Source organism: Varanus komodoensis, unplaced genomic scaffold (genome assembly GCF_004798865.1).
Source record: "Varanus komodoensis strain SLA01 unplaced genomic scaffold, ASM479886v1 scaffold40, whole genome shotgun sequence".
Classification (NCBI taxonomy): domain Eukaryota; kingdom Metazoa; phylum Chordata; class Lepidosauria; order Squamata; family Varanidae; genus Varanus; species Varanus komodoensis.
In genome coordinates this window covers 2,317,925-2,336,033 of record NW_025335942.1, presented here as the reverse complement: position 1 = coordinate 2,336,033, position 18,109 = coordinate 2,317,925, and the positions used below count along the sequence as shown (strand labels likewise).

The 18,109-nt window shown below is 41.4% G+C and overlaps 1 protein-coding gene across 1 annotated transcript in view; it reads right to left on the bottom strand.

Moving 5' to 3' along the window:
* CTNND2 (catenin delta 2) overlaps nucleotides 1-18,109 on the bottom strand; it is a 489,283-nt gene that overhangs the window by 26,950 nt on the left and 444,224 nt on the right. The window contains exon 18 of the mRNA XM_044442939.1: nucleotides 13,779-13,904. Coding sequence (XP_044298874.1) covers nucleotides 13,779-13,904 — 126 coding nt within the window. The remainder of the gene's footprint in view (nucleotides 1-13,778; nucleotides 13,905-18,109) is intronic.

Below are 18,109 nucleotides of genomic sequence, written 5' to 3'. Positions count from 1 at the left end.
TGGTAAAATGTCTTGTTTTCCTTTCCTGTCACATCCCACCTTTTGTATTTTAATTATGATTGCTTCTCATTGCTAAATAAGGAACCCCCTAGGATTAATTGTATTGCCATACAGTTTTCTACATGCTATTTTGCCTGAAGAGTTAGCAGCAGACACGCCTTCCCGTGGATCAGGGCTACTTAACTTAAAATGACTTTTCTAGCTATATATGGACTTTGTGCAAAGATATTTGCGAGAACAAAGAATCGGATGAGAGAAGATCGCTATTTACTGAGCATAGCAGCTACCTCTATGCTGACTTATTCATGCAGCCAAGCATCAATTGCAACCAGTTCCCTTGTGAAAGCAATGTAATGATTGCACTATGAATGCACATAGGCGTGTGGTTCTTCTTCCATGAACTAGACAAATGCAACTTGTGATTTTTCCAGTTCATAAATGAGAGGAACTGTGGTCTCCTATGGATATTCAACAGTGAAGTGCATTCAACTAGTTGAGGAGGCTGAACTGTTTTGGGGTGTTGGGGAAGAATAAGCCAATTCCTCAAAACTGACTTTAAGCATAAGCAGTTCATGCATACAGCGGAAATTGAAGCAGAAAATGCTATTAACAGTGTAGCATTACTTAAGGGATGTAGAAAACTCTCAGCATATTTTTTCAAGCCGTCTGCTCATGGGTAAATGGAAGGTCTACTGCTATGCACCAGAACTGCCAGGAAAGAAAAATTGATATGCAAAGGTTCTTCTACACCATCATTCATTAAAAATCTCATGATGATTTACATTTAAAAAATTAATTCAACAATAAAATAATTAAAGTCAAGTTGCACCTGAGAGATAAAAAAATGTATGTACTCCTTAATTCAACAATAAAATAATTAAAGTCAAGTTGCACCTGAGAGATAAAAAAATGTATGTACTCCTACACACAGAATTATTTACTCTCACCTGACAGCGACAGTCAACAAAAATTAGAAGCTTATTAAATTATTTAGATTAGCAAATTGTAGTTAACCATATACACTGACGACGAGAATAAATTGTGACCTCGCTGTGAAGGAATTCATGGTCAGGCCCTTCACAATATATAGGTCCAAATCCTTAAGCCATCTTTCCTATGAAACCAGTTCCTCATGCAAGCTTTGGATTGGCTGAAGTTCCACTGCAAGAGCAAAACTGAATGCATGTAAAGACTTGGCTTGTTGCTTCTCAAGCCCAATAGAAAGTGAAACATCTGTCACACAGTTTGTGACCACTGTGCATAACGGAGTCAACAAAACACACCTATCTCTAACCAGTTGCTGAGAAAGATTTCTCTAAGATTTCAAAGCAGAGGTTTTCCTTGCCATATCTAAAGATAATTGAGTATGAACCTGGACCTTTTCTGTACAGAACATGCCCTCTAACAGTGACAGTCGCTTCTAAAATAACTTGGGGTATTAAATCAAAGGCGTTCTCCCTGGCCAGCACAATTATTTAGCACAGCTAGAGCTTCTGTCTCTTTTTGGGACCTGTATGTACATTATTTAATGTCTGGGTCACTGAAATTATCAATTATCGCAAGTTCTTTTACTTGCATAGCCAGATTTCTTTCTCCATCTCCAGTTTGCCATCAGATTGCTTTGATCAGCTTTATATATCTTCTAATTAAAGGCACAGCTTTACTCTTAATGTGCTTATATTTTTTAAATAGTCTCCCCATTATGCTCAAGAGTAAAGGCATCCCATTAATTGCCATTAAAAAAGTGAGAGAGAGTGTGAGAGAAAAATGGACTCTTGATCACTGGCAGGGCTAATTCCTTCGGATTCGTATGGCCAGCAGAACAATTCAAGGGGTGGCTTGAGATTTCCATGATGAAGGAAGAAACGAGACTGTTATCCCACATGGATATAGACTGTCTGAGGTGGACTTGTAGAGGCTGAGGCTGTGGAATAGTGCAGTCAGGCGACGGAATGGCTTCTTGTTGGCCAACTAGGTTAACACCTGGGTTAACGAGGTTAACGGGTTGTGGTGCATATACAGGCTTCAAGCGAACACAGGGCACGGCTGTGACCATTCACTGCACATGGGACTCCCAACAAGAACAAGGCTTGGCAGCAACTTCACCAAAGGCTGGTTCTACAATTAAGTGGGAAATTCTAGAGTGGGGAGGCATGAAGAATCTGACAGAAGGGTGAAAATGCAATGGATTCTCTTTTCTCAGCCCTGTGTTTGTCCCAACTAAGCTGAGGTAAGTCAAGGCAGCACAGTCTCTCTCTCTCTCTCTCTCTCTCTGTGTGTGTGTGTGTGTGTGTGTTTGTGTTTGTGTTTGTGTTTAAAGGAGTCATGGTATGCCTATTTTTATTTTTATTTTTAACTGGAGGAATTTGTGCAAAATTTGGGTCTCTGCATTGCATTTTGTGAAAATTCTGAACAAATTCTGAGGCTTGAGATGGGCCTGAATTTTGTACAAATCTGAAATTAACTCTCAGAAAATTCAAGGTATCCAAGACAGAGTGTGCGCATATGCCATGCAAGGAAGATAATCCCAAACTTATCCCAAGTTGAATGCTACAAGAACAATGACTCAGATCTAATAAGTTGGCATGGATTTGCATGGTTCATGTAACTGGTGCAAAGTTATGCAATTTATGTAAAATGCGCTTGACGTACAGAGTTTGCAATTCCAAATGTGTGCAAACATTTCTAGCAGTTTGATGGAAGCTCGGCCTGCTTTTGGCCATTGAGTCAGAAATGTGTTGTGAATCTGTTGTGCTCAAACAGAACAACTTTTCCAGTTTTGCACATCCGTATTCTAGAGAGTTTCCATCAATAATGTCTCAATAATGTGGCTACAAAGGTTGCAAAGGCACCTGCCTTACTTATCCATAATTAATTATTGATTTCCTGTGTTGTGAATGCAAGGATGACAAGACCTTCCTAATGAAAACCAACTGTAAGAAAAGGGAACAGCGTGTGAGACAAAGCATGAAGGACAGAACCTCAGATATAACAAGGCTCATTATTCACACTGTTGATATGATATGGGGAGCTAAATAATAGGCTCTATAAAAGCCCTGCCATCAAATCATGGAAGCATTTTTCAAAGGAGTTAATTTCATGCAGGATGCTTATAAAACCATTCATACTGCAATGGGATCTTGCAAACTGCCTCAAGTCTTCTTGAAAAGCTTTCTGGGAAAAAATGTTGTGGATGAAAGTAAGTTTATTGTGATGGCAGAATCAGAAAGATACAACATGCAACAGAAATGGGACTGTATAGTGTAGAACCTTCTATCACTTACTGTTTATTGCATTAACAATCCAAGAAATTACAGGAAAGCCCAATAGGAAACTACAGTCATTATAAGGCTTCGGCGAATGGGGCGGCATAAAAATGTTTTAATAAATAAATAAATAAATAACAAGTTGACTAAGTTCTTGCAATGTGTACAGTAAACTGCAAGCTGTTAGGAAGTCTGAAAAAGAAGGCACTTCAGAGGTTGGGGAAAGAAATTTTTCAGGGGAAGGATGTTTCTGAGCAAGACGATTCATGGGCCTGTTCTTGGGTATATTCAGGATTAAGTTACCAAAGAGAGAGAGAGAGAGAGAGAGAATGAGAGAGAGAGAGAATTTTAAGAGCATTTGTTGTGGATCTTTTTCACACCTTGTAATAAGCTCTTGGAGATAAAGTATTGCCATACAAAAATAGTTTGAATTCAATTGCTTCTAAGCAATTACTCCAACAGTATACTGGCACTGAACAAGTTAAAATATGTATAAGTTGGATGTAGAATTTTGAGGAAGAAATCTCTTTCCATCAATGGGAAACTTTCTGGATGAAGGATATAAAATTCACTGTTAGTCAAGTTATAATAGAAAATTGGTACAAGATGTTTTTTCATCGGTATATTACACCTAAAGATATTGAGAAAATGGCTAAGAATAGTAATGGGAAAGGTGGGAAATGTAAATAAGTGGAAGGGTCTTTTTGCCATATATGGTGGGTGTATAATAAAGTTTAAAAATTCTGGAAAGAAATACATAAAGATATACAGAAAATTTACAAAATTAACTTTCTTATGAATGTGAAGAATATGCTACTGAGTATTGTACCAGAAACTCTGCTAAGGAATAGGGTAGAGTTAAATATGGTAGAGTTATTTAAATAGATGGCAACAGCAGCTAGAGTTATAATAGCATCACAATGGAAAGCAGAGGACTACCCAGTGGAAGAAGATTTGAAAAATACTCTAGCTGAATATGCAGTAAGGACAAAACTAACTAGTTGCATAAATAGAAGACTGACTGAAGAATTAATGATAAATAGAAAGCTTATTATAGACAATCTACTTAACAGAGCTTGCAAAGATATCATCAGTAAGTTATGATTTCAATAAAAATGCTTTGTTGCTATTTTAGATCAATTTAAAAGGAATGGGAAATAAGTCAGTATTAAGAATTATACATTAGAATAATTGCTCTATAAGTTTCAATAAAGTACTAATTAATTTAACCGAGTGTAGAAGAGATAACAATGACTTTTTCTGAATTTTTTTGATTCTGATATCTTCAGTAATAATTGTGTGAGATCTCTTGGGATCCTGTTCCCCTTTTCTGTATTTTTAATGAAAATATATTTTTAAATGAAAAAAAAGTCTGAATAGTGAAATCACTCCTGCTGTAGAGTATATGTTTGATATCATACTCTATCTGCAGAGTATGTTATCCATACAAAGAATTTCTAGAACCTTAATCATTCTCTCTTAGTAGAAACTGTTGGTTGCCCCCAATATTTGGCCAGTGTTGATCCATTTTTTATAAATTGTTTTATAATTACCTTTGTATATGGTACTCATGAGTAGGAGGGATTTGACCCATGAACCCTCCTAAGCTGGTCTTAACTAGAGAATGCAATCTAGATGCAATGGAGCATACAGGTTTTGATTGAGAGAAGAGAATAACACAGCCAAGTATGGAACCATAGGGACAAACAGGGTCTAGAATGGAGGGTGGGGGTAGGCCATGTAGTGCCCATGGACACCAGTTCAGCCTCAGACTTTCCTTGTCACCTGCCAAACTACCCTACCCCTCCTTAAAAAAATCCTTACCACCAACTGGGATCAGTTCAAACCAAAGGGAGGCCTTGAGCTGCTGCCATGGATGTCTCTGGGCCACGAGTGCGGCTCAGGGACAGGCTGAGTAATGGAAGAGATGGGCAGCTGCAGGCTGATGCTTCCCCCTGCAGTGTGTCCAGCCACCAAGAAAAAGAGGGTGCCGAAGAAAGAAATATTCCGGTCGTCCTGTGTGTGCATTGAGAAGGCAATTAGGACACATGATGGGGAGGACTCAGGATGCCGTCGATCACACTGCTCTGTGATATCCTGTGCTGTTTCCTGGGTCTGTTGGGTCTCATGTTTTGTTCTGATGCAAGAAGGAGCCTGTTGTAAATCAGCATCAAAGCAAGCAGATGTGGCAAGTGAGTGCTAACTGGTCCATCTGTGAGTGTTGTCTTTTATAGACACAGAAATGGGAGAGGCTTCTATTTATCTCTGTATCACTGAAGAATGCTATACAAGTCAGGGGCAGTGTGTGTGTGTGTGTGTGTGTGTGTGTGTGTGTGAGAGAGAGAGAGAGAGAGAGAGAGAGAGAGAGAGAGAGAGAGAGAGAGAGAGAGGAGACACAGACACTTCTTGCTGTTGGGGATAGTCAGACAAGCTTCACTCTCTCCATTTCTCTTGCAACTGCTGGTGTGTATGCCTTATTAAATCTGCTTACCTGGATAATCCTAACTGCAAAGTGCAGTCCCTTTGCTTTCATAATGGAAAAAAGAAAAACAAGTGACTTCTGTACATCTTAATGGCAGCTGCTTTGTAGTGCTGCCTGGGACAGTTTTGCAAATTGCTAAACGTACCCACGGGCCCTAAAAGGTTCCACTCTGGAAGACTGGGAAAGTTGACCCCTTCTCCCTTGCTACACAGCCTGTCCACGTACATATCACTCCATCCATCAAGCCAAACACTCCAAGCCAGAAGTACAAAGCATAAGATGTTAGAATGTCTCCACCCGGGATGTCAGCTGGGTCATAAAAGGCTTCAACGTCTGTGTAAATCAGCCTAAATGCATATTGGATTGCTGCAGTCATACAGAGCTGGAATTTTTGGATTTATGCGCAAGCCCAATGGACCTAGAAGGAAAGGGAATGGCTTTTCTGACAGTTCCAGAAAAACAAGAAGGCAGGGAACGAGTTGGCAGGGTTCAAGAATAAGTAATGTCAGTGGGCTGCCCATAGTGCAGAAGGAGATGGCATGTTTAGGAGTTATAAAGTGTCCTTTTCACAGCTACTCTTGAAGACCTCGCATTGCTGTATTGCCTCTAGATAGGGGCAAATATAACGTGATAAGCAAAGGATGCCTTTAGGGAATACAGCAGGCGGAGAGAACATTGTTCTGAAATCCCTTCTCTGGCCAATTTATGCGGTAACATCATTTAAATATTTCCAAGACATGACACTGATCCAGAAAATTTCTCAGGTACCACGTGTAAGCTATTAGCTGCCTATGTACAAAGTGGGAGTAACACGGACCTGTCAGATAAATCTCATAAATTAACAGAATATTTTGCATGTGGAAAGTGTTAAATCAACTCCACTATCATCATCATCTTATATAGGAATGCCAGTTTTCGAGGAGTCCAAATTGGGGAACCGTACAGAATCTCAAGAAAATATAGTTTCAGTTAAACAAATGGTTTCTGAATCCTTTTTCAAATTCCACATGCAGAAGAACTGTGGTGGTCCCTGAACTGTGGAATGTTCTCCTTAAAGAAGGCTGCCTGGCATTTAGTTTGTGTGTTTTCCATGCTAGGAAAACACATCTATTTTCCCATGCCATTTAAAAAAGTTTTAAGTGCTGTATGCTTTATTTTTAACATCATCATCATCATCATCATCATCATCATTTGCATTTATACCCTGTCCTATAGTTTCAAGTGCTCATGATGGCTTACAAAATATATAAAAATACAATAGTGCAGTTTAATACTGCATCTTAAAATAATTTACATGTTATTTCTAATGCTGATTTCTGTAACTGCTTTTAAACAGTGCTTTTAAAAGTGCTGTATTAAGTAGTTCAATCAGTGGATTTATTGTTTAATTTTTAAATATATTTTGGTTTAATTTTATTATATATATTACCCTGGGAACTTTAGTTATAGGGTGCCTCGCAAACTGAATAACTGGAATAAAATGAAGCTCCGTGGAAATTATGAATACCAGGTACAGAAGGAGGGTTTTTACTTGATTTATTTTAGAAATAATATTGTGTGAGGCTTCTTTGGCATTATACATTTTTTATACATGGATGATGAGCCAGGTTGCCTGGTTTATCTTGGTTTACTAACAGCAAGTGGCGTGTTGGTGTTCATGGGCTGTTCACGTGGGTATGTACAACTAACCAGAAATCATCTGCTTGTTGCGGCATCTGAACATGAACTATTGGTTTGCTCCATCCCCAACCAAGTGACGTTCTTTAGTTATTTACTAGATTTTTATCCCACTCCATTAGACAGCAACAAACCCATGGGAATTTTCCTGAGGATTTTCTTTAAAAAAAAAAAAAAAAAAGGACCATTTTAATGAGATTGCCATTCTGTTGTTGTTATTAAAGAAGTCACTCTTAAAAAGAAAGGCCAACAATTATTTTTGTTAACTTTGGTATATAACCTCCTTAAAGCGGCATGCAACTCAGATCCCTGCTGCTTCATCCAGTTTGCAATTTTAATTTAAGATTAATATTTTCATTGATTGCCTGCCTGATTAAATGAATGAAAGCTTGCATCCATTGAAACAGGACCACCAAAAGTATATCTGTATTCTGGTAGCAGCGGCCAACTTTCTCTCCCTCGATATTGTGAGCGAGGAAACTAATAAGCCATTATTCCCACAGCTGTTTCTCTCAACGAGTGTGTAACTAGATTACACCGAGAATGGGTGAGCTCAAACTACTCGCTTATCACTGACTCACTCAGATGCTTCTGGCAGAATGTATGCTCCATGGCTGCACGCACTGGTCACTTTGTTTAATTTCCCTTAAGAACAGGGAATAACAAGGCATTATGCTTTGCTTTATTGTACGGTAGGGAAGTATCAGCAAAGAGAGCTGGAAGTGATATCATGACTGCAATGTGCTCCATTTCTCTGGGCGAGGAATGATTTGAATAGCAAACGGATGTGCGCCCCTCTTTCTACACCACAGAGGCAGCCTTGTGCCGACTCAGCGCTATTCTAGCAGTTTCCCTTTCATGCTTAGGGTTGGCTCATGGCTGCCCACCCCATCTAGATGTTTTAGCAAGAGCCAGGGCACTGGCCTACTTGAACTGTCCACCCTCTGTGATAAAACAATGAATGGGCCAATGACGGAGAGACGCTTTGTTGTCCAGATATACCTAACTGACCAATGAGAGGAGGCACTGTGGGTGATTCACTGCTTGTGTTCCAAAGGTTTGGCTGGCAGGATATGAAGAGATACTGAGCTGAACCTAGACTTGTGTGGCGATGACCCTGAAGGCAGAAATTGTGGGGCGCGAGGTGGAGAAAGTGAATGTTGACCATTTCCCCTCCTTGTGCAGTTCCCTCTAAGCTGTTTTGGACAGTTGGAATACCCTCCAGAAATACATGAGGGGTGTGATGGGGGCTGCGGAGAAAGAAGACATTGACAAAAGCTGCCGAGAAGAGAAGAGAAGAGAAGAGAAGAGAAGAGAAGAGAAGAGAAGAGAAGAGAAGCAGGGCCGTCTGAACACATGGGCCTGATGGGCACTTGCCCGTGGGCCCCATACTAATCTGTGTATGGTAACCCTTGGAAAATGGGAAAACTTCCAAAATTGACAGTAGTTGTAGTTGTCGTAGGGGCCCCAGTACACTGCTTTGCCCGGGGCCCATGATGCTGTTCAGACGGAGAAGAGACGAGACGCCTGCTGCCTTCCTCCAGCAGAAAGGTTCTTCTGGATACCAGTTTTCTCTTTCAGGTTAAACAGTCCTTGTGTTCCTGGAAGGTCAACTCTGGTTCTAACTCATTTAATATTTTGAAGTTCATGCCTGAGAAGTATTAGCAACTTTCTCCAAAGGAATGTCAATATACTTCTGAACAGGCTAAGAAGTTAGCGGCAACCGCGACCTCCATGAGCCCTTCAGACACCTCTGGCTTTCTATCTAGCCTGGAGCAAGGTTTGAAACTTTGTTAAATAACGAACTTCAAAAGGAAAGTTGTCAGTCAATTATTAAGACTGAACTGCCACTATACAGATAATTTGTCTGTCTTTCTTTATAGAAAGATCAAAAGAAGCTACTCCACTGAGCACAAAGATAGGACCTTTTCAATAATAAAGCTGTGAAAAGCTTACCAGATATTGTTGTGGTGCTAAATCAAGCAGAGTAAATCCTACAACTTTCAGATATGCGTCATGTCCAGTGTTTTCTACACAAATAAACTAGAGCATGTTCTGTACACTGGAGGATTTGAAATAATATAATTTCTATCATATATTTTAAAACAGCCCTATAACATCCTCCTTTACCCATAGCACAATCCTTTCAATGCTTAACTGGGAGAATATTAAGACATACTATTCTTTGATTAAAATAATCGACATGATTTTAAAGCTTCCATTTTCCTAAGTTAGCTCATGAAACGGCCTTGATCACTCACAGCTTGATGGATGACCCAACCCCGCTGGAAAATATTCTAATTTCAGGACTATATTAGTTGAATCATGGTATGGAAGTTTTATTGGCGGTGTTTAATCAATGATGGCTCATGCACACATCCAAATCAGTAAGTGATACGATTAATGGATAAAGCTGCCCATACAAAATGCCGTGCACATGTTTGTGGTGTCCAAACTTTTTGGCTAGTGTGCCACAAGTCCAATCCAGAGTGCTACTCTATTGTGCACTATGGTTTACAAGCAGACTCATGCCCTGTATATGGTGCCTGGACCACTAGGAAATTATAGAAAAGGAAGGAAAGAATAAGATCGCCAATGGTGCCACCAACACATCATCCATTGGACCATCGGGGCCATTTGGCCACCCACAGCATGGCATATCATGGTAACTCATTGAAGATAGGTCAACAGTGCTTCAGCTTAACAGAAGATAGGAAGAATGACCCCAAAGAAAGCTGTGGGTGCATGTTGGATTGTGTGGCTCATCTTAATGCTGTGACAAATAATCAGAAATGATCGTCTTTGTTCTTTTGCAGTATTTTTCATCCAAAGTAATAAGGACCCAGAAGGATGGGTGGAAATATCATTTAGAAGGATGAAAGAGTAATTATCTGTTCTATAGTATAACATTCAAATGCAATGTTTGGGGAGATTCTCAGCTTCAGCAGAAACCTAGTTGAATGTGGATGTATTTGGATTTAGGCTGACTTGCTCTCAAGGAAGTTCATGGCATGAATTGTGGTTCTCAAAAGCATAGCCTGCAGAAGGCTCCCCTTATAGGAGTCCATGGTGCAAACTGGCTATGCCGGAAGTTCCACTGCCATTTTTGCAGAATTTTCCTGTGTCCTGTTACGTAGGTATAGAAATAAATCCAGCTCTGGTGTGTTTAATGCCAGAATCAAAGTTACAAAGGATGAATTAGAAGGAAAGGATGCTGAGGATAAGAAGAGTCCAACTACATCTTCCTCCACTGCTGAGTTATGATAGCACATGATTAAAACTGCTGTAATACAATGTAGTCCTGACAAGTCAAAGACAGAATGATGCATCATGCAATGACAAGAGAAGGAGAGATTTCATATCTCTAAAATGTAAAAAGGCATCAATATACAAGAAATGCTCTTTTTATTGAAATATATCTCTTTGTTGCAGTGGAGAAATGTCTAGAGTGCACTTATGACATTATTCCATTTTGAATACATTATATATGCTATGATCTAGGCTATGTATCTAATAATCTGACACAAAACCACTGATAGCTATTCTCATTATAGCCAAATCAATTAAAACAATCTTTGGTGAGGTCTGAACGTGGCTCAAATGAATAAAATAAATCAGATGCAGCTCATCTGAGAAGCCAGCACTCATTAGCAGGACTGACGAACTAAGACAATTATGGGTTTCGGTTTTTTTTTAAGTGCAGCTTTAAATATAAAACTCTTTTCCAGTATAGTTGGCGTTACTGTATCAATGTGCATTTAAAAATGGGCTCAACTGCTGCACCAACACTTTAGTCTATTATTTAAGATGGCTTTGGATACTAAGAGGAATAAAATATGAAGCATACACCAGGCTATGGAAATTATTTATCCAATCCTGTCATGCTTATACGTGTGTATAAAAAGGGAGTGCCTGGCTCGGTGCAAAGGCACGAGCATGCAGCATGTTGTCTGGTTCCAGGATGGTGTGCTCGTACATTCTAGTGGCGTCCAGCCTCTGGCTAGTCAATGTGGGGTGCAGCGCGCTGGAGCTGGTAGGTCCGTGGCCCAATTCTGCAGGGCTTTCTCATGTTCTTACACCCAGCAAACTGCTGTGAGTTTCGCATCACCCACCACTTGTTCGGAGACATGGAGTTAGGGAATTCAAGCTGCTTCTTGGCTCTCCACAATGCAGAAGGATGGAGAATTATTAATTAATTAATTAATTAATTAATCAATTGATACTTTTGTACACCATCCACTACCAAATGGTCTCGGGACAGTCTTAGAATAGAAGCAAGTGGAGCAGGTAGATTCCTTCTCTCCACTGTCCCAGGTAACGGGAATGGTGAAAGCAGCTGTCATGCGACTGCCAATCCAGCCTTCATTTGGTTAAAAAAAATTACATTGTGTTTTTCAAGCATGTCCTCAGGACAGCTCACAACGTAATACAAAACAACAGTGGTGATAACAAACATCACTGTTGCAATAAAACAAACACTGTGTGATCAAGCACAGTCACAAATGGAGGATAAATATTTCAATGGCTCTCTGTCGCCAAAAATTCTGTTTAAATTAAGAAACAGATATTTCTATCCTTTCCAAGTAGCAGGGGACTCAAGCTGGAGCCTCATGTACGGGGTCCGGGCCACTGTTTGATCTTCTCTGCACTGCAGCAGCACCCACAACATGGCACAGCAGCTTGTCAGCTCCGCAAAACCAGCCAATGGGGCCCTGAAGATGATGTCCACACTGTTGCTTCAGGGTTTGACTCCTGACGTCAAAAAAGGAATAACTCATAAGAGGAATATGGACAGATTCCTGTGCCTACAAGTTCCTTTGTCAGGATCCGTCCCTCCAAGCATTCATGGTCCTCCTCTTATGCTCAGCCTGGTCTTCCAAAGTGCGCAGAGCAGGGAGGAAGTCCACAAACACTTGCCAAACCTCAGTTGCACAACTGGCAACCAAAGGGGTGAGGCGCTGTTTGCATGTACACGGCGGAGGGGTGGGCTGCTTTCCCAGCCAGCCCCTCGCAACAAGGCACCCCACGACCAGCCTTCCTTGGTGGCAGGAGCAGCAGTTGGGTGAAGGTCCATGGCAGTCAGTTCCTTGGGAGCATCTGGGAATGCCAGGCTTGCTCATCAGGAACGTGGACTCTGGGCTTCGGCAAAGCGGGCAAGAATCTGGGGAGCCAAGCCCAGGGAATCTGATGATTCTGCCCCTGGGTGGATTCCTCACACTCCCTAACAGTAATAGCCTGCTTGGGTTTTCTTTCAGGGAAGAGAAGCCATGGGTACCCACTATCAGCTCCAGTTAAATCCATTTGAAAAACTTCACCTATAAGGGACTGCTTTGGGGCCAACTCCTGGGACCTCACTAGCTTGATCTACAGAGCACACAAAAATACACTGGACACAAAAATACCCTGGATTGTATCAGATGTAACTCGCTAGAGCAGTTGCAGAGGAAGGCTTCTGACAAAATGACAGGAGCAAGTGCTAGTGAAGGGTTATCCCCAACAGTGTATATCCAGGCCTGTACGCACAAGAAGCTGTACATACGTGTTGAATGCACGTACCACTAGAACCAACTGAATGGCAGAAAAGAACCGAGCAAAAGAAAGACATTATCCCACCAGCTCCAAGCATTACCAGCCTCCACTGATGAGGATACAGACCTGTGAATTACTTTGTGTCCATCTTTATATGGCCTTACAGACCTCAGGGCTTGATTAGCCAAGCAATATACATACCAATTTATCAACAAAACAAAAACCAACCATACACACACTGGTTCACAAAACTTGTGACGAAAGTAAAAATTTTGGCTAACATGAAAGGTTTAGTAACAAGCAGATTTCTGGTGACCAAAATATATACATGGTCATTGAATATGTATATATACAATGTATGCACAATGTATATACAATAGATATACAAATCATATACATTCCACAATACATTGTGGAAAAATTATATGAAGGAAGAGTGAACGGATGAAACGAAAGTTATTCCAGTGCCTCTTTATAGCTTTGCTTCATAGAGTTGAATTTGCCTCATGACTACATGCGGGCTGCAAACTGAGCAAGATTTAGTTGACAATGTAAGCGATGCTAAAATTTATTCTATGCATTGCTTTCTATAACTGTACTTTGATTCCGATTAGTATTTACATAAACTCTTCCATGCTCTTGCAGAGGCAAAGCTAGGTAACCGTTCAACATCATTTTATGTGTAAAAATGTGTTAACATTTTAGTTGTTAGCCACTATGTGAGGCATTCTTGGTGGCATATAGATTTTAGATAAATAAGTAAATAAATAAGTAAATAGAAAAAAAATCACAAATCAAGACTGGTCAGCTGACAGCCAGAATACCTGGGTTTGGGAATAGATTCTGGTTTCTTGGTTCTGGGAGAGGGCATGGTGAGCGTGCCATGACTCAGAATGATGGGTAGGTGAAAATCCTCTGTCCTCAGCCACTCTGAAGTCTGGGGCCACCCGCTGCCATAAATCAATCAATCAGTCAGTCAGTCAATCATTTATTTCAATGAGGTATTTTTTTTACAGTGATATAGAAATATGGGATTTAGGCCACAATGGTTTTTCTACAACTATAACAGCTTTAAATTACAGGCAGAAATATATCCCGTCCCTACAGAGTCATTCCTTCACCAAAGGAGAGAAATTTCAGTTCAGCCTACCCTCATGACTCTATCAAGGTGCATTGTTGAAGGAATATATGCCTGAGCAATACTGAGCATTCACATGAGAAGCAGTATCAGCACTGGACTAAAGTAGTTTATTCAAGATCTACAGCTGGATTGCTGGTGCCGCCATCGCTGCCCCCTACTCGCGAAGCCTTCCACCCACGGAGCTCTTCAGTGGCCTGGTTGCAGCATCATGTGACGGATGCATCAGTCAGAATTGGCGGGGGGGGGGGGATATAGTGACTATGCTGACTGAGGAGCCACATGGATGAATGACTTTCTGCACAACTACGGGCAGAGGAGTATTTACAGAGGCAGCAGGAAATGCATTACAAGGAGTAAACATGAAGGAAAGCAGAGGATCAAACTACATGTTACTCTTAAGGCACAGCATCAGCCATGCTTTAGCTCTTTGGTAAATCAGAGCCACAGTGAGGGAGATTCTTATCCTTTCACTCCACAGCTGTGTTCTGACCAAAAATGGCTCTCCACACAGCTTGGCACTTTAGGCCAGTAGGAAACCATTCCTCCTAAAGCCTCAACCATGTGAGGGAAGTGACTTTGGCTGGGACACTGCTTGGGCGCACAGAGAGATGCTTCCTCTTGCTGTATTTGAAGTAAGAATCCACCCCTGCTTCCCTGAACTGGGGCCTGCCAGACCTTTTGGGACTGCAACTCTCACCATGTCTAACTTTTGGTCATACTGGTTGGGGTAGATGGGAATTGCAGTTTAGGAGGCTGACTTAAAAGATACAAAGGTTCTGCCACTGAGTGCTACTCTGCATACATCTTTTTTCTCTCTCTCTCAAGGAAGCAAGACAAATTGCAGTCATGATAAATGGGAAAAAATCCAAAAAAGAAGTGTTTGAGTCTGACACGAAAAACCCAAATATTGTACTTGGGCAAGGTGGTGGAGCATGTGATGGGTTTTTAGGTTCAGTACATTTGGAAGAGACTGATAACCTCTGGGTCCCAGTAGGTGGTGCTAAGGGGGTTTGCTGTGGGTTTTTTATTGGGGGCTGCTGCATGAAACAATTGAGATTTTTGGGGAGACCGCCCATAAATTTGTGACTATCACAATTTTATATCTTATTTACATCAGAACAAGGTGAGGTGGTGACAGTTCTGAATGGACTTCTGGAGTCAGTGATGCGTTAGGGTTCGATGAATTAACTTAAGCTCAGCCTAAATAAAAGGGAGATCACACTGGCCTAGGAGCTGATGGCAATGCTGTTCTGAAGGGATGGGTGCACAGTCTGAAGTCGCTCCTGGCTCTTCTCCTTGAAGGCATAGAAATTTCCTAAATAAATAAATAAGTGCAGAAGGTACTTGTGGTCAGGAATGCTTTTTATCACCATAGGCTACTTCTGGAGAAAGGTGAACTGGGCACTGTCACAAAGTCCCGGGCAACGGAGCACACATGGAGAGGACTTGGAACACTACTTGGAAACTTCACATGGCTCAAAATGGGGCCACCCAGGCCTACCGTTATTAAGAAAAAGAACCTGGTGGGGCTCTTTATATCCGGGTTGAAGGAACAGCTACATGCATGTTGTGTTATGTGTATGTGTGGGAGGGGGAGGGGGGGCAATTGAGGCCCAAGCACAGGAAGACCAAGGAAGCTTAAATGGAAACAACGCAGCCAGGGGAGGAAAAGAAAACCGAATACCATCCAAATAGTTTGAATGTTCAGGAAGGTTATTTTTCTAAGGTTATTTATTTTATGACTCTGTGATGAATATGCTACTTTTCAAGAGAATTGCAAACATTAGAAAACATTCAGTACAGTTTCTTTTTAAAAGTATTTTGAACTACACAAACATCACTAGCTTGGTTGGAGGTAACGGTAATTCATGACGTGCTGTTCATTAATAAATCATATTTGGGCAGCCCCACAGTCCAAATTATTTCCACTTGTTCCACTGCAGAAGTTTACTTAAGGGACATTCTGTCCAAACCTAATGTCATCCCCCCCACTTCTGAAGACGCTGGTCATATCCTTGCAAACATCCCTGCCTCATTTTCATGAAAGTTAGAATTCCTTCATCTGCATCTAATGCTGAAACAGAAGTAGTAGTATAGCAAGATGGAAAAATAATCTCTGCCTTGCATGGAGTTGATGGACTGACAATGCAAAAGGGCCCACAGTTCGGATTAGCCCAAACGGAAGTGTAAAGATGTGCGAACAGACTTGCTGGCTGAGATGCAGAGAACAGTCCTGGATACATCACTCGCAAATGAGTCCCACTGAGCTGAAAGGGATGTTCTCCAGGTAAGCGCCTGGAGGACTTCAGCCAAAATGTGCATCGTCTAGCACAGCCTCCCCCAGCCTTGTGCCTTCCAGACATGTTTGGACTGCAACACCCAGAATTCCCAGTCAAGGTCCCTGCTGGATGGGAATTCTGGGAGTTGTGGTCCAAATGCCTCCGAAGGCACCAGGCTGGGGAAGGCTGATCTAGCATTTGGTCCCTCGTTCCCCCTGCATCTCACCATCAGAGGAGCACTATTTCTAAACATAAAGTTTCCATGGAGAAATCAAAGCTAAAGGTTGTCTGTGAATCTGTTAAACTCTTTTGGAAGACATCCCACATTTAGTATTGCTTGAAAAAATACTGCCTTGTTCTGAACGTAGATGTGCATCTTTTTCACTGGATCAACCCCAGATCTAGCACTTTTGAAGGCAGAAGTCATGAATTATCTCTTCGTTTTCACAGTATTGTTTACAGATTAAGGAATCCATATCATGGGGCAGGGAACTTCCAAGGGGCAGGGGGACAATTTGCCCCTCCACCAAACCCACCAGAGGCCACACCCTTGGCTCCTGTTGGTGTAGTTCTTGTTGGCAGAAGGGCCTGGAAAAGCCTGCATACGTAGTTGTGTGTTAAAGCTGAATGAGCCCTTTTTGCCACCGATGCATCACTAAATTTCACTGGCAAAAGGCTGATTCCCTTGAAGCACATTTGGTGGTGTTTTGGTGGGGGGGGGGCAGCAGGGCCCCCACAAACTAAACAGGGGATGGATGTGCATTTCTCATCTCTATCATATCTGTTATTAGTTCCAAAACTGAACCTTTCATTGCAAGAATGATTCAAGCCCTGGTTCGTTTTAGTCCCCTTTTTCATACTCTCTACCCTATCCTTTTTAAAACAGGCCAGCCAGTTTTTACAGTAATATGAATGTACTGGCTACCCTATGGATTTCATAGTGTTGTGACCTCACTACAGCATCCCTTTCTGAATCACTTTCAATACTGATTTTGTGCTTCCTGCCCCCCGAGCGTACCCAGTCCATTGCACAGCTCTGTTGGGAAGTAGCTCTTTTGTGTGGCAGAATCAGAACTGGGATGGAGGTGATCTGTGCTGATTCCCCATCCCCTCGGCAGTCTCCACTGCTGCCACATTTCCTGCAGAAGGTTTGAGGAAATTTCCAGACAGTGTGGTGAGCTGCAGGAGAGAGATGGAACCTGCGAAAATTACCTCCTCCTCGTTTGACTGATGGAGGTCTTCTCTAGGCTTCCATCAGCTGAAGAATTAATGCAGTGACTCCACAGTTGTTTCTTCTTGGACCCTAAGATCCCTTTTATGAATAGCTACAATCAGCGCTAAGAGGTGTGGCAGCAAATATGGTATTGCTGATGGAAACCAAAACTTTTCGGAAACTCTCCAGTTTATTTCCTTCCAATGGTGCACATTTTATACAATTAGACAATCCTGGGTTACAACTCAACTTCTTAGAAATCTGCTGTTATAACAGGGCAGCTAAGTCTCTCCTCTCTTCATGTGCAAAAGTAATAACTCAAGCTGTGGATAATTATTTCCAAAATGTTAAACAAACTCCTTGCTCTGTTATGTACCACAATTACCACTACACACATTTTAATTAAAGAAGAACAATACTTGCTTGTACATGTTACGCAGTTGCTTGGGGAGCAATCCTGTACGTGCTTAGACAGAAAATGGTCCGATAGTTCCTAGCATTCCCTAGCATATGGACTGCACT